Below are 13,435 nucleotides of genomic sequence, written 5' to 3'. Positions count from 1 at the left end.
GAAAATCACCTAGAGACTGGTAAAGATGCAGATTCCTAAGTTATACCCCCAAAGTGTGATTCAGGAAATGTGGAAAGGGGCCCAGGAATCTCTACACTTGGCATGTCTCAAGTGATTCTAACTCAGCTATCCTATGGGACTGCACAGTGAGAAGCAGCGCAGGGGTGTATGGATCGGGGAGGAATCTCTTTGGGACCAAATAGTCAGATTTCTTAAAGGCTGAAGAAAAGGTTAAGACTACAGACCTTTCCTGGAGCAACAGGAAAGCTTCCTTCATGGGTGTAAGAAATATAAACTTTTATTTTATTTATTTATTTTTTGTCTGGTACGCGGGCCTCTCACTGCTGTGGCCTCTCCCGTTGCGGAGCACAGGCTCCGGACGTGCAGGCTCAGCGGCCATGGCTCACGGGCCCAGCCGCTCCGCAGCACGTGGGGTCTTCCCGGACCGGGCCCGAACCCGTGTCCCCTGCATCGGCAGGCGGACTCTCAACCACTGCGCCACCAGGAAAGCCCAGAAATATAAACTTTTAAGATTCTTTCTCAGGCTTTGGTCTCTAGTTCTCCTATTACTTCTCTTCCTCCTTCTTTTTACTCCCCTGACCCCCGGGAGGGGGCACTCCCCCCAGGCCTCATCCCTGGCTTTCTGTTCTTATCTCCACACATACTCTATTCTTGGTTCTACACATCCATTCCCCTCCTTTAAACTATAATATCTTCTTTCATTCACTTGACACATATGTATGAGCCCCATACACGGGGTAGACGCAGGAGCTGCAATGTGGGCATTCTTTACCCCAGCAATTCAAACACAGTTGTCGATCCAAATTTATCCAGTGAACTTTTCATCTGCTTCTGCAACTGGCACCAGCATTTTCTTACTCAGACTTTCAAATCTGGTATCATCTGTGATTCTTTTTTTTTTTTTTTTTTTTGCGGTACGCGGGCCTCTCACTGTTGTGGCCTCTCCCGCTGCAGAACACAGGCTCTGGACGCGCAGGCTCAGCAGCCATGGCTCACGGTCCTAGCTGCTCCGCGTCATGTGGGATCTTCCCGGACCGGGGCACGAACCCGTGTCCCCTGCCTCGGCAGGCAGACTCTCAACCACTGTGCCACCAGGGAAGCCCCTATGTCTACCTCTTTATTCCTGCCCTGCAACTAGGTTCATCAGTACCATATACATATATTTTTTAGATTCCATATATATGTGTTAGCATACGGTATTTGTTTTTCTCTTTCTGACTGACTTCACTCTGTATAACAGACTCTAGGTCCATCCACCTCACTACAAATAACTCAATTTCATTTCTGTTCATGACTGAGTAATATTCCATTGTATATATGTGCCACATCTTCTTTATCCATTCAGTTCATCTGTCAATGGGCATTTAGGTTGGTTCCATGTTCTGGCTATTGTAAATAGTGCTGCAATGAACATTGTGGTACGTCTTTTTTTTTTTTTTTTTTGGCTGTGTTGGGTCTTTGCTGTGCATGGGCTTTCTTTAGTTGCGGTGAGCAGGGGCTACTCTTCGTTGCAGTGCACAGGCTCTCTTTGCAGTGGCTTCTCGTGTTGCAGAGCATGGTCTCCAGGTGCCTGGGCTTCAGGAGTTGTGGCTTGTGGGCTCTGGAGCGCAGGCTCAGTAGTTGTGGCGCACGAACTTAGTTGCTCCACGGCATGTGGGATCTTCCCGGACCAGGGCTCGAACCCATGTCCCCTGCATTGGCAGGCGGATTCTTAACCACTGCGCCACCAGGGAAGCCCCAGGTCTCTTTTTGAATTATGGTTTGCTCAGGGTATATGCCCAGTAGTGGGATTGCTGGGTCATATGGTAGTTCTATTTGTAGTTTTTTAAGGAACCTCCATACTGTTCTCCATAGTGGCTGTATCAATTTACATTCCCACCTACAGTGCATGAGGGTTCCCTTTTCACCACACTCTTTCCAGCATTTATTGTTTCTAGATTTTTTGATAATGGCCATTTTGACTGGCATGAGGTGACCTCATTGTAGTTTTGATTTGCATCTCTCTAATAATTAGTGATGTTGAGCATCTTTTCATGTGCCTCTTGGCCATCTGTATGTCTTTCTTGTGAAATGTCTATTTAGGTCCGCCGCCCATTTTTTAACTGGATTGTTGTTGTTTGTTTGTTTGTTTTTTGCGGTACACGGGCCTCTCACTGCTGTGGCCTCTCCCGTTGCGGAGCACAGGCTCCGGACGCACAGGCTCAGCGGCTGTGGCTCACGGGCCCAGCCACTCTGCGGCATGTGGGATCCTCCTGGACCGGCGCACAAACCCGCGTCCCCTGCATCGGCAGGTGGACTCTAAACCACTGCGCCACCAGGGAAGCCCTGTTTTTTTGATTTTGAACTCCTTCAGCTGTTTGTATATTTTGGAGGTTAATCCTTTGTCCATTTTTTCATTTGCAAATGTTTTCTCCCATTCTGAGGGCTGTCTTTTCATCTTGTTTATGGTTTCCTTTGCTGTGCAAAAGCTTTTAAGTTTAATTAAGTACCATTTGTTTATTTTTGTTTTTACTTCCGTTACTCTAAGAGGTGGGTCCATAAAGATCTTGCTGTGGTTTATGACTGTCAGAGTGTTTTTCCTATGTTTTCCTCTAAGCATTTATATAGTGTCTGGTCTTACATTTAAGTCTTTAATCCACTTGGAGTTTATTTTTGTGTATGGTGTTAGGTAGTGTTCTAATGTCAGTCTTTTATATGCAGCTGTCCAGTTTTCCCAGCATCACTTATTGAAGAGGCTTGTCTTCTTTTTGATGATAGCCATTCTGACAGGTTTGAGGTGATGTCTCATTGTGGCTTTAATTTGCATTTATCTGATGATTAACAATGTTGAGCATCTTTTCATGTGCCTGTTGGTCATCTGCACGTCCTCTCTGGACAAGTCTCTATTCAGGTCTTCTGCCCATTTTTTAATTGCCTTTTTTCTTTTAATGTTGAGTTGTAGGAGCTGCTTATATATTTTGGATATTAACCCCTTATCAGTCATATCATTTGCAAATATTTTTCCCCATTCAGTAGGTTGTCTCTTCATTTTGTCATTGGTTTCCATGGCTATGCAAAAGCTTATATGCTTAATTAGGTCCCATTTATTTTTGCTTTTGTTTCCTTTGATTTAGGAGACAGATCCAAAGAATTATTGCTATAATTTACATCAAAGAGTGTTCTGCTTACGTTTTCCTCTAGGAGTTTTATAGTATCCAGTCTTACATTTAGGTCTTTAATCCATTTTGAGTTTTTGTACATGGTGTTAGAGAATGTTCTTTTACATGTGGCTGTCCTACAGCCTTTGTTTTAAAGTCTGTTTTGTATAATATAAGTATTGCTACCCCACATTTTTGTTTCTATTTGCATGGAATATTTTTTTGTATCCCTTCACTTGCAGTCTGTGTGTGTCTTCAGATCAGAAGTGAATCTCTCGTAGGCAGCATATAGATGGGTCTTGTTGTTTTTTTTTAATCCATCAGTCACCCTATGTCTTTTGATTGAAGAATTTACATTTAAAGTGATTATTGATAGGTTGTACTAAATACCATTTTGTGAATTATTTTCTGGTTGTTTTTGCAGTTCTTCTATGTTCCTCCTTCTCGCGCTGTCTTCCTTTGGAATTTGATGACTTTCTTTAGCATTATGTTTGAATTCCTTTTTCTAATTTTTCTCAATATTAGGTTTTTGGTTTGTGGTTAATTTGAGGTTCGTGTATAGCAGCCTATGTGTATAGCAGTCTATTTTAAGTTGATTACTTAAGTTCTACATTTTTACTCCCCCCACTCCATGTTTTATTTTTTTGATACATTTTACATCTTTTGATTTTGTATACCTACTAGTTGATTTTACAACTTTTGTCTTTAAACTTTATAACCTTCGTAAGTGGTTGATCCACTGCCTTTACTCTACGTTTGCTTTTACCAGGGAGATTTTTCCTTTCACATGTTTTCTGATTTGTAGTAATGGCCTTTTCTTTTTTCCTTAAAGAAGTCCTTTTAACATTTTTTGCACGACTGGTTCAGTGGTGAACTCCTGTAGTTTCTGCTTGTCAGGGAAACTTTATTCCTCCTTCAAGTCTGTACAGTAACCTTGCCGGATAGAGTATTCTTGGTTATAAGTTTTTCCCTCTCAGTACTTTGAATATATTGTGCCACTGGCTTATGGCCTGTAAAGTTTCTGCTGAAAAATCAGCTGATAGTCTTATAGGGGTTCCCTTGTACATAACTAGTTGTTTTTCCATTCTTTTGCACCTCATATGCTCTTGATTCCATCTACTGTATTGTTCCTTTCAGTAATTGTATTCTTCAGCTCTGATTGGTTCTTTTTTATATCTCTTTGTTGAAGTTCTCACTGTGTTCATTCTTCTTCCAAGTTTGGTGTGTATCTTTATGGGTATTTGAACACTATCAGGTTGATGACTTATGTCCATTTCGTTGGTTCTTATCCTGAAATTTTGTCTTGTTGTTTGATTTGGAACATATTCCTGTCTCCTCATTTGTTTCTGTGTATTAGGTAGATTAGCTACATCTTCTGGTTTTGAAGAAGGTTTTGTAGGTGGTTTCCTGTGGGGCCCAGAAGAGCAATCCCTGCTAGTCACCAGAGCCAGGGATGTTTTCTGTGTGGGCTGCATGTGCCCATCCTATTGTATGGTGCCACAGTTGCTGCAGTCACACTGGTGGAAGGGGCTGGCCCCCAAGCCAGCTGCCTGTGTGGCCTGGCCCCAGCTGCTGCACATTCACTGGTGGACAAGGCTGGCCCCAGTGTGGCTGGCTGTGGGGCCCAACCACAAGAGTTGCAGGTACAGTTGTGAGTGGGGTTGGCTCCCACCCTGGGAGGAGGGGGACTACAACCAGCCAAGGACTCCCGCTGGATATGGCAGGGTGGCAGCTGCTTTGGAGGGGTGCCAGCTGGGAGGAGCTGCTTTGGGCAGGAAAGGTCTGCAGGGGAATGCTGGTGTTGGGGTGAGTGGTGGTAGCAAGGTAGAGGGCAAATGTTTTGAAATGGCACCTGCCAGTGCTGGGCCAGCCTAGGTAGAAGGAAAAATTTTTAAATGATGCCCACCAGCACTTTGTTGCCCAGAGGCAGTTTCTTCTCCCGCCTTTGGCACTCACCCTCAAGTTCATGAATGTACTTCACATAACGGCCTGGGCACTTTGCAAAGTGCTGCCTCTGTCCTGGGACTCAAAGTGAGTGAATTTGTGTGTGTGCCCTTTAAGAGCAGAGTCTTGGTTTCCTACAGCTCTCCTGGATACAAGCCCTGCTGGTTTTCAAAACCAGATGTTATGGGGGCTCATTGTCCTGGTGCAGGTCCCCAGGGCTGGGGTGCCTGATGTGGAGCTCAAACCCCTCTCCTTAGGGAGAACCTCCGTGTTTGTGAGGTCCCCTCCCACTTGTGGGTAGCCATGTTGGGGGTATGGGTCCTGCTGAGACCACATCTCTGCCCTCCTCCTGTCTCAATGTGTTTCTTTCTTTATATCCTTAGTTGTAGGAGAGCTGTTCTGCTAGTCTTCAGGTCTTTCTCAAAGAGAGCTGTTGCACACGTAGCTGTAGTTTTGGAGTGTCCGTGGGAGCATCTTCCTACTCCACCATCTGGATCCCGCCTCAGTGCTCCTCTTCATTTATACAAATCCTTCCACGCCCATCTCAGTTTCTACCTCCTCGGTGACACTTTCTCATTCTACGCCTGTTAGCCTCCCTGAAGCACACAGCTGCACCCTTAGTCTTCATCATACAGCTTAACACGTAGTTCTATGCTATTCTGCTATTGTTCCTGATGTGTTTTACTCCCTGAAGCATCAACGGAGTCTTCACTTTCTTTTGTATTTTTCACAGGGCCTAGCACAGACCTTTCTCACTGTGGGGGTCATTATCATACAAGGGTGTATCTGTAACAAATAATCAGTATAGCTTCAGAGTCGTTCATTCCAGAAACTTGGCCTACCTTTGGTCACTCCATCCAGCAGTCTGCTACAGACAAGGCCTATGATCCCATCAGCAAACACATTTTTGATAAAATGTGAGCAACTAGGCATTGCTTTTTAAATACGCATACTAGCTTTAAAATTGAGCTTCTTCTGTATTCCCAACATATGAAAATTAGGTGACACACATTCAACACTAATGTTTACTTGGTTAAAGTCTAATAGAAAATTGAATACTTTGCTTTTCAAGTGTTCCACCATAACCCTCAACCACAATGGCCTGTTAAAAATGTTACCAGTATTGCAACTTTATAGAAATAAATATTAACATTTATACATGTAGTCATTGGGCTATGAGACCAAGAGTACGTGATTAAATAGAAGAAGCCTCAGTAAGTGAACATGAACTTCACTGTTGTCTCATTATCAGTTAAGTTTATAGTTCTGAATGCCATGTGTTCATCCACAGATGGGTTATGATGCTGAAACAGACAGAGTAATAATTAATCTATCCAACTGTCCAGCTCTGTATGATGAGGTGAAAGTGAAATTTCTCTCTTCTTCTTCGGTGAGTAATCAAGAAACAATCTATGCTGCTAAGCTTGTCTAGTCTTCTGAATGATTCCGGTTTGGGGTTTCCTTTGCTACAATTCCCAACAAGGGAGATGACGGGAGATGTCAACCCCTAGTCAGGGATGGGGAGACGAAACAAGTCAGATTTCTATATCGAATTTTTTTTAAAAGAAAATATGTAATTAAATATATTTTTGCTCATTTGTTTTCTAAATTATATACAATTTGCATGTATTAATTTTCAAACAAGAAAAAAATACAAAAACCCAGATGTTAAAAAAAAAAGAAACCAAGGTCTAAACTACATAGCAGTGATATTTTTGGTTTGTATCTTTAAAAGACATTGCTCCCGGGCCTCCCTGGTGGCGCAGTGGTTGAGAGTCCGCCTGCCGATGCAGGGGATACGGGTTCGTGCCCCGGTCTGGGAGGATCCCATATGCCGCGGAGCGGCTGGGCCCGTGAGCCATGGCCGCTGGGCCTGCGCATCCGGAGCCTGTGCTCCGCAACGGGAGAGGCCACAACAGTGAGAGGCCCGCATACCGCAAAAAGAAAAAAAAAAAAAAAAAGACATTGCTCCCCATAACTTATAAAATACGTTAAAGTGAGGGAGATTTGGCTTTCCTCTCAATTGATGTATAATTCATTTAAAGTCGCATATTTAATCCAATATTTATGAAAGATACGAATATCTGCCATTGTCATTACAGTATAATTGATGTTACCATTTATCAAATGTATGTCTGATTATTCTGTACATAGCAAATTTCTAAGCCCCAATAGTTTCATTTTCCTATTAAATCATCAACCAGAACCGCCAACGTATAACTGTGTTTGCTCAATTTAAAGCTTATTTCCTGTGCCCGCCTGCATCCCCTGCTTGCTCCCTGTTGGCGGAGAATTTACTAAGTTTGAAATGGTCCATGTGTTGAAGCAAGTGGCCGGGATAGCGCCCCTTGAATAACGGAGCCAGTCTGAATTCTCTGAATCAGTGGTCTCTAAGCAGAAGCACTGGTGTCGGGGCACTAGCCAAGGGGTCTGTCATCATCAATCGTGGTTAATGATCCAATGTAGCTGCTCCTTGTAGGAACGGATGATACCATTGGGGCAGAAATAGACATAGGTCCTCAGTAGATTCTCTTTAGCACTATCCAAACCAGAGTAAAGGACCAGTGTCTAAATTTGTAAATATCTATCATAGAGAAAATACATGTCCTTAAAAATGTTGCTAGAAATGGCGAGAGAAAGGAACAGCAGTCTCTCAAAGTCTCTGTCTTGGTGTCTTGAGTCTAATGTTGACGGTAAGTGCTGCGTATTCAATAGCTACAGTTATTTGATGAACGTACAGACGAATAAAGGAAGGGATTTTAATCCCTTTGGAAAGATTATTTTTCACAGTAAAATGGAAACTAAGAACTAATTTTTTTTTTACCATGTCTTTTTAGGCTCTTCCTAAATACTATGACAACTGTCCATTTTTCTTTTGGTTCCATACATCATTTATACAAAATAACAGGTATGGCTATGGTATAATCCAGTAGAAACAGCTTAGTCTCGAATGTTTATGTAAGAGGTAATGACAAGTCTTTTGCTAATTTCCATAAGCCCAATTTATAGAAACCAAAAAATCCTTGAGTCACTGGTCTTCATTGCCTTCCTTATTGTGATCTGATTATTTAAAACATATGGCTATTTTTTTAACATCTTTATTGGATTATAATTGTCTTACAATGTTGTGTTAGTTTCTGCTGTATAACAAAGTGAATCAGCTATATGTATACATATATCCCCATACCCCCTCCCTCTTGAGTCTCCCTCCCACCATCCCTATCCCACCCCTCGAGGTGGACACAAAGCACCGAGCTGATCTCCCTGTGCTATGCAGCTGCTTCCCACTAGCTAGCTATTTTACACCTGGTAGTATATACAAATCCATGCCACTCTCTCACTTCTTCCCAGCTTACCCTTCCCCCTCCCCGTCTCCTCAAGTCCATTCTCTATGTCTGTCTTTATTCCTGCCCTGTCCCTAGGTTCATCAGAACCAATTTTTTAGATTCCATATATATGTGTTAGCATACAGTATTTGTTTTTCTCTTTCTGACTTACTTCACTCTGTATTATAGACTCTAGGTCCAATCACCTCACTACGAATAACTTGATTGTTTCTTTTTATGGCTAATATTCCATTGTATATATGTGCCACATCTTTTTTGTTGTTGTTGTTTTGTTTTAACATCTTTATTGGAGTATAATTGCTTTACAATGGTGTGTTAGTTTCTGCTTTATAACAAAGTGAATCAGTTATACGTATACGTATGTTCCCATATCTCTTCCCTCTTACGTTTCCATCTCTCCCACCCTCCCTATCCCACCCCTCTAGGTGGTCACAAACCTGATCTCCCTGTGCTATGTGGCTGCTTCCCACTAGCTATCTATTTTACATTTGGTACTGTATATATGTCCATGCCACTCTCTCACTTTGTCACAACTTACCCTTCCCCCTCCCCATATCCTCAAGTCCATTCTTTAGTTGGTCTGTGTCTTTATTCCTGTCTTGCCCCAGGTTCATAGTGACTTTTTTTTTTTTTTTAGATTCCATATATATGTGTTGGCATATGGTATTTTTCTCTTTCTGACTTACTTCACTCTGTATGACAGACTCTAGGTCCATCCACCTCACTACAGATAACTCAATTTCATTTCTTTTTATGGCTGAGTAATATTCCATTACATATATGTGCCACATCTTCTTTATCCATTCACCTGTTGATGGACACTTAAGGTTGCTTCCATGTCTTGACTATTGTAAACAGAGCTGCAATGAACATTGTGGTACATGACTCTCTTTGAATTATGGTTTTCCTCAGGGTATATGCCCAGTAGTGGGATTGCTGGGTCATATGGTAGTTCTATTTGTAGTTTTTTAAGGAACCTCCATACTGTTCTCCATAGTGGCTATATCAATTTACATTCCCACCAACAGTGCAAGAGGGTTCCCTTTTCTCCACACCCTCTCCAGCATTTATTGGTGGTAGATTTTTTGATGATGGCCATTCTGACTGGTGTGAGGTGACACCTCATTGTTATTTTGATTTGCATTTCTCTAATGATTAGTGATGCTGAGCATTCTTTCATGTGTTTGTTGCCACTGTGTATATCTTCTTTGGAGAAATGTCTTTTTAGGTCTTCTGCCCATGTTTGGATTGGGTTGTTTGTTTTTTTGATATTGAGCTTCATTTTTCATATTGAGCTTGTATATTTTGGAGATGAATCCTTTGCCAGTTGCTTCATTGGCAAATATTTTCTCCCATTCTGAGGGTTGTCTTTTCAACTTGTTTATGGTTTCCTTTGCTGTGCAAAAGCTTTGAAGTTTCATTAGGTTCCATTTGTTTTTTTGTTTTTATTTCCATTTCTCTAGAAGGTGGGTCAAAAAGGATCTTGCTGTGATTTATGTCATAATGTTCTTCCTATGTTTTCCTCTAAGAGTTTTATAGTGCCTGGCCTTACATTTAGGTTTCAAATCCATTTTGAGTTTATTTTTGTGTATGGTGTTAGGAAGTGTTCTAATTTCATTCTTTTACACGTGGCTGTCCAGTTTTCCCAGCACCACTTATTGAAGAGGCTGTCTTTTCTCCATTGTATATTCTTGCCTCCTTTATCAAAGATAAGGTGACCATATGTGTGTGAGTTTATCTCTGGGCTTTCTATCCTGTTCCATTGATCTGTATTTCTGTTTTTGTGTGAGTACCATACTGTCTTGATTACTATAGCCTTGTCGTATAGTCTGAAGTCAGGGAGCCAGATTCCTCCAGCTCCGTTTTTATTTCTCAAGATTACTTTGGCTATTTGGGGTCTTTTGTGTTTCCATACAAACTGTGAAATTTTTTGCTCTAGTTTTGTGAAAAATGCCATTGGTAGTTTGATAATTGCATTGAATCTGTAGATTGCTTTGGGTAGTATACTCATTTTCACAATGTTGATCCTTCCAACCCAAGAACATGGTATATCTCTCCATCTGTTTGTATCCTCTTTAATTTCTTTCATCAGTGTCTTACATTTTTCTGCATACAGGTCTTTTGTCTCCTTAGGTAGGTTTATCCCTAGGTATTTTATTCTTTTTGTTTGCAGTGGTGAATGGGAGTGTTTCCTTAATTTCTCTTTCAGATGTTTCATCCCTAGTGTATAGGAATCAAGACATTGCTGTGAAGTTTGGATCCTGCTACTTTACCAAATTCATTGACTAGCTCTAGTAGTTTTCTGGTAGCATCTTTAGGATTCTCAATGTACAGTATCATGTCATCTGCAAATAGTGACAGTTTTACTTCTTTTCCGATTTGGATTCCTTTTCTTCTCTGATTGTAAAAATATGGCTATCCTTGAGACCCACTGTTGCATTACCCTCAAGGTCCATGCCATAGGACTGTGTTATAAAACATACTATAAGCAGATCTTGAGTGTGGCAACAAATGCCTCCCATGAAAGTTTAATATGAGTTTGTTCAGTACCTTGAATATGGCAGGTCCTCAGTATGTGCGGATTTACTGATGACTGAGCAACACCAAATTCTGTGCCACAGGAAGGTGTCATCCAGGGAGGCTTCAGCTAGTTTAAAAGCGAGTTGACACACTTATATCTAGGGCAGAAGTTATAAAACACAGTAAGTATCAGTGAGGACAGCTTTTAAAAAATCAGTAATAGTCTCCCATTTAAAACTGATTTTCTTATAACTAAATCGGGTAATCTAGTTTTAAAAAGTAACTGATTTGAAGAGTATTCCAAAGAACCTGTATCATATGTGAAACTCATTCCTAAATCTAGAAGTTCTCCAAGTCTTCTGTACTGTGGTGCTGAAAATTTGAGATTGGCATCACCATACCATTCAATTCTAAAGGAAAGATAACATTCAAAAAATCATACAGAAGAGTTTTGAAGAAGTGGTTATGATTGTATGTGGCATGAATTGGCAGTTCCCATGACATACAATCCTAGCCTGTTCTTCAAATGTAGACTGCATCTAATCCCGCCTCAAGTCCACTAAGGTGATGGCAAATAAAAACCTAGACCAGACACCTACAATGCACACACATGTAGTGGATATTGATAGAGTGAACTTTGGATTTGATGGAACATTTTTACCAATTTTTTCCCCTGGATGTGTCCAGACAGAAAACTTCGACTTATAACATGAGCGAAGTCCCTCAAATAGACATCTAGGTGGAACTTCCTTTGGTACTACTTCTCAAAAGTGGTTCTTGCTGAAGGGCACAGTTTTTTCCTTTAAAACACCATGTTCATAGTAGAGGAGCAACATGCTAGATCACTTTTCTCCTCAGTTTTATACTTTCTGAAGATTTAACGTGTGAATGTCCATACTCCTTGGTAAAGCTGTTTTTATTATGCGACTTAATTTCCCCAAAATGCCAACTTCATCATTTAAAAGACACTTGTTATTACTGGGTTTTAATACACATCTAGTCTGCTTTATCACATATAGAAATTAAATGTAGATGTTCATTCCATAAAAGGCAATATTAAAAGGATCAGTGATACGTTCTTACTGAAGGTCATGCTATTTTTGTGTCTTAAGAGAGAAAGTGGGAGAGCTGGTCTTTGAAAGCTAATTAGATGCAGAGGGGGGGTCGAGACTGATGGTGGCCAGCAAGGCTTTTTTTTTTTTAAAGCTCTAACAAGGGTGTCCTACAGCATGGCTTTTCTGTTAGCCCTACAATAAAATGTAATTTTTTTTTCTATTCTAGGCTTTATCTTTCAAGAAGTGAATTGGATAATCCCCACAAACCAAAAGCATGGAAAATTTACCGTCCAGAGTTTGCAGTCGAGGTCTATTTTGATGACGTGACCAACGGTAGTTCCCCTTCTGACTAGAATCATGTTCTTCCCAATCCTTGCTACCTATTAAACCTATTTCCTTGCTGATATATTTACATATATATATACACGTCCTTGAGAACTGTATTAAATATACACAAGGGAGAATATCAATGGCAATAGTGTTTTTTGAAAGAAGTCACAGTTTTCATTTGTATTGAGATAAATTTGAAACAGTACACGGGAACGTTAGTTGTCACTTAAGAACTCAGAAATAAAACTTTCCTATCAAAATAACATATTTATAAATTGTGATTACCCCCAATACTGTCGGTTTATTTACTTATCTATTTTTGGACAAGTATTCATTCCCTGCTTTGTTCTACATTTGTAATTTCAGATTTGTTAGAAAAGTAATTTCTAATTTCCTTCTTCTACTTGATTTACAAACTACTAACGAGCATCAGAAATGGCAGCAAAGATTGTTTTAAAACCCCTCACCCCTGCTCACAACCAGCTTCACCTAAGCTTGAGGAACTCTGAAGTAAGGTCAGGTTTTCATTATAGACACTGGTTAGTCCTGTGTCCACAGGCAATCATTTTCTCTTTGGTACCAGGTGCTACTTTATTCTAAGTACTTTCACTGCCATTATCTTAAGGCCCTCATTGTCTTTGAAAACAGTTCTATGTTGGCTTGACTATTTGAGTGATTTTCCTTTTATTGGCAAGGCTCTCAACAATCTAGCCCAAGTTGAATTGATCAGGAAATGAAAAGTAGCAAATGATGAGAACCAGCGCCTCTGCTAAAACACAGGCACTCGTTACTGAAAAACCTTGTACTTTGCAAAAAGCACACGATAAACAAAATAGGGTTTGGCGGGTTGGGACAGACCATTCCAACTAAGCAGTGTTGTAACAGAGCACTAACCACTGGCCACTTGGGTTGGCAGCCCCAGGAGGTCTGGAGGTTGCCACAGGCAGTATTTTTTAAGGGAAACTAGAGCAACAGTTTATAGAGAAGGGTTGGTGGGTGCCAACCTAGCAGGGATGGGAGGAGAGCCGCCAGCGTGGTGGCGTGGAAGGCCATACAGGTGCTTCTCTCCCCCTCAAAATAG

The 13,435-nt window shown here is 41.0% G+C and overlaps 1 protein-coding gene across 1 annotated transcript in view; it reads left to right on the top strand.

The window, feature by feature from the left end:
- LOC308605019 (phosphatidylinositol 3,4,5-trisphosphate 3-phosphatase TPTE2-like) overlaps positions 1-12,430 on the top strand; it is a gene marked incomplete at its 5' end in the record, with an annotated part of 71,075 nt that extends 58,645 nt beyond the window's left edge. Inside the window, 4 exons of the mRNA XM_081214688.1 lie at positions 4,516-4,964; positions 6,385-6,492; positions 7,940-8,010; positions 12,251-12,430. Of these exons, the coding sequence (XP_081070814.1) occupies positions 4,516-4,964; positions 6,385-6,492; positions 7,940-8,010; positions 12,251-12,377 (755 nt within the window). The 3' untranslated portion in view covers positions 12,378-12,430. The remainder of the gene's footprint in view (positions 1-4,515; positions 4,965-6,384; positions 6,493-7,939; positions 8,011-12,250) is intronic.
- Between the last annotated feature and the right edge of the window lie 1,005 nt (positions 12,431-13,435).

Source organism: Mesoplodon bidens (assembly GCF_964165515.1).
Source record: "Mesoplodon bidens genome assembly, chromosome: 17".
NCBI lineage: Eukaryota > Metazoa > Chordata > Mammalia > Artiodactyla > Ziphiidae > Mesoplodon > Mesoplodon bidens.
Note: the sequence above shows the minus strand (reverse complement) of the source record. Positions and strands in the feature narration are given on the sequence as shown.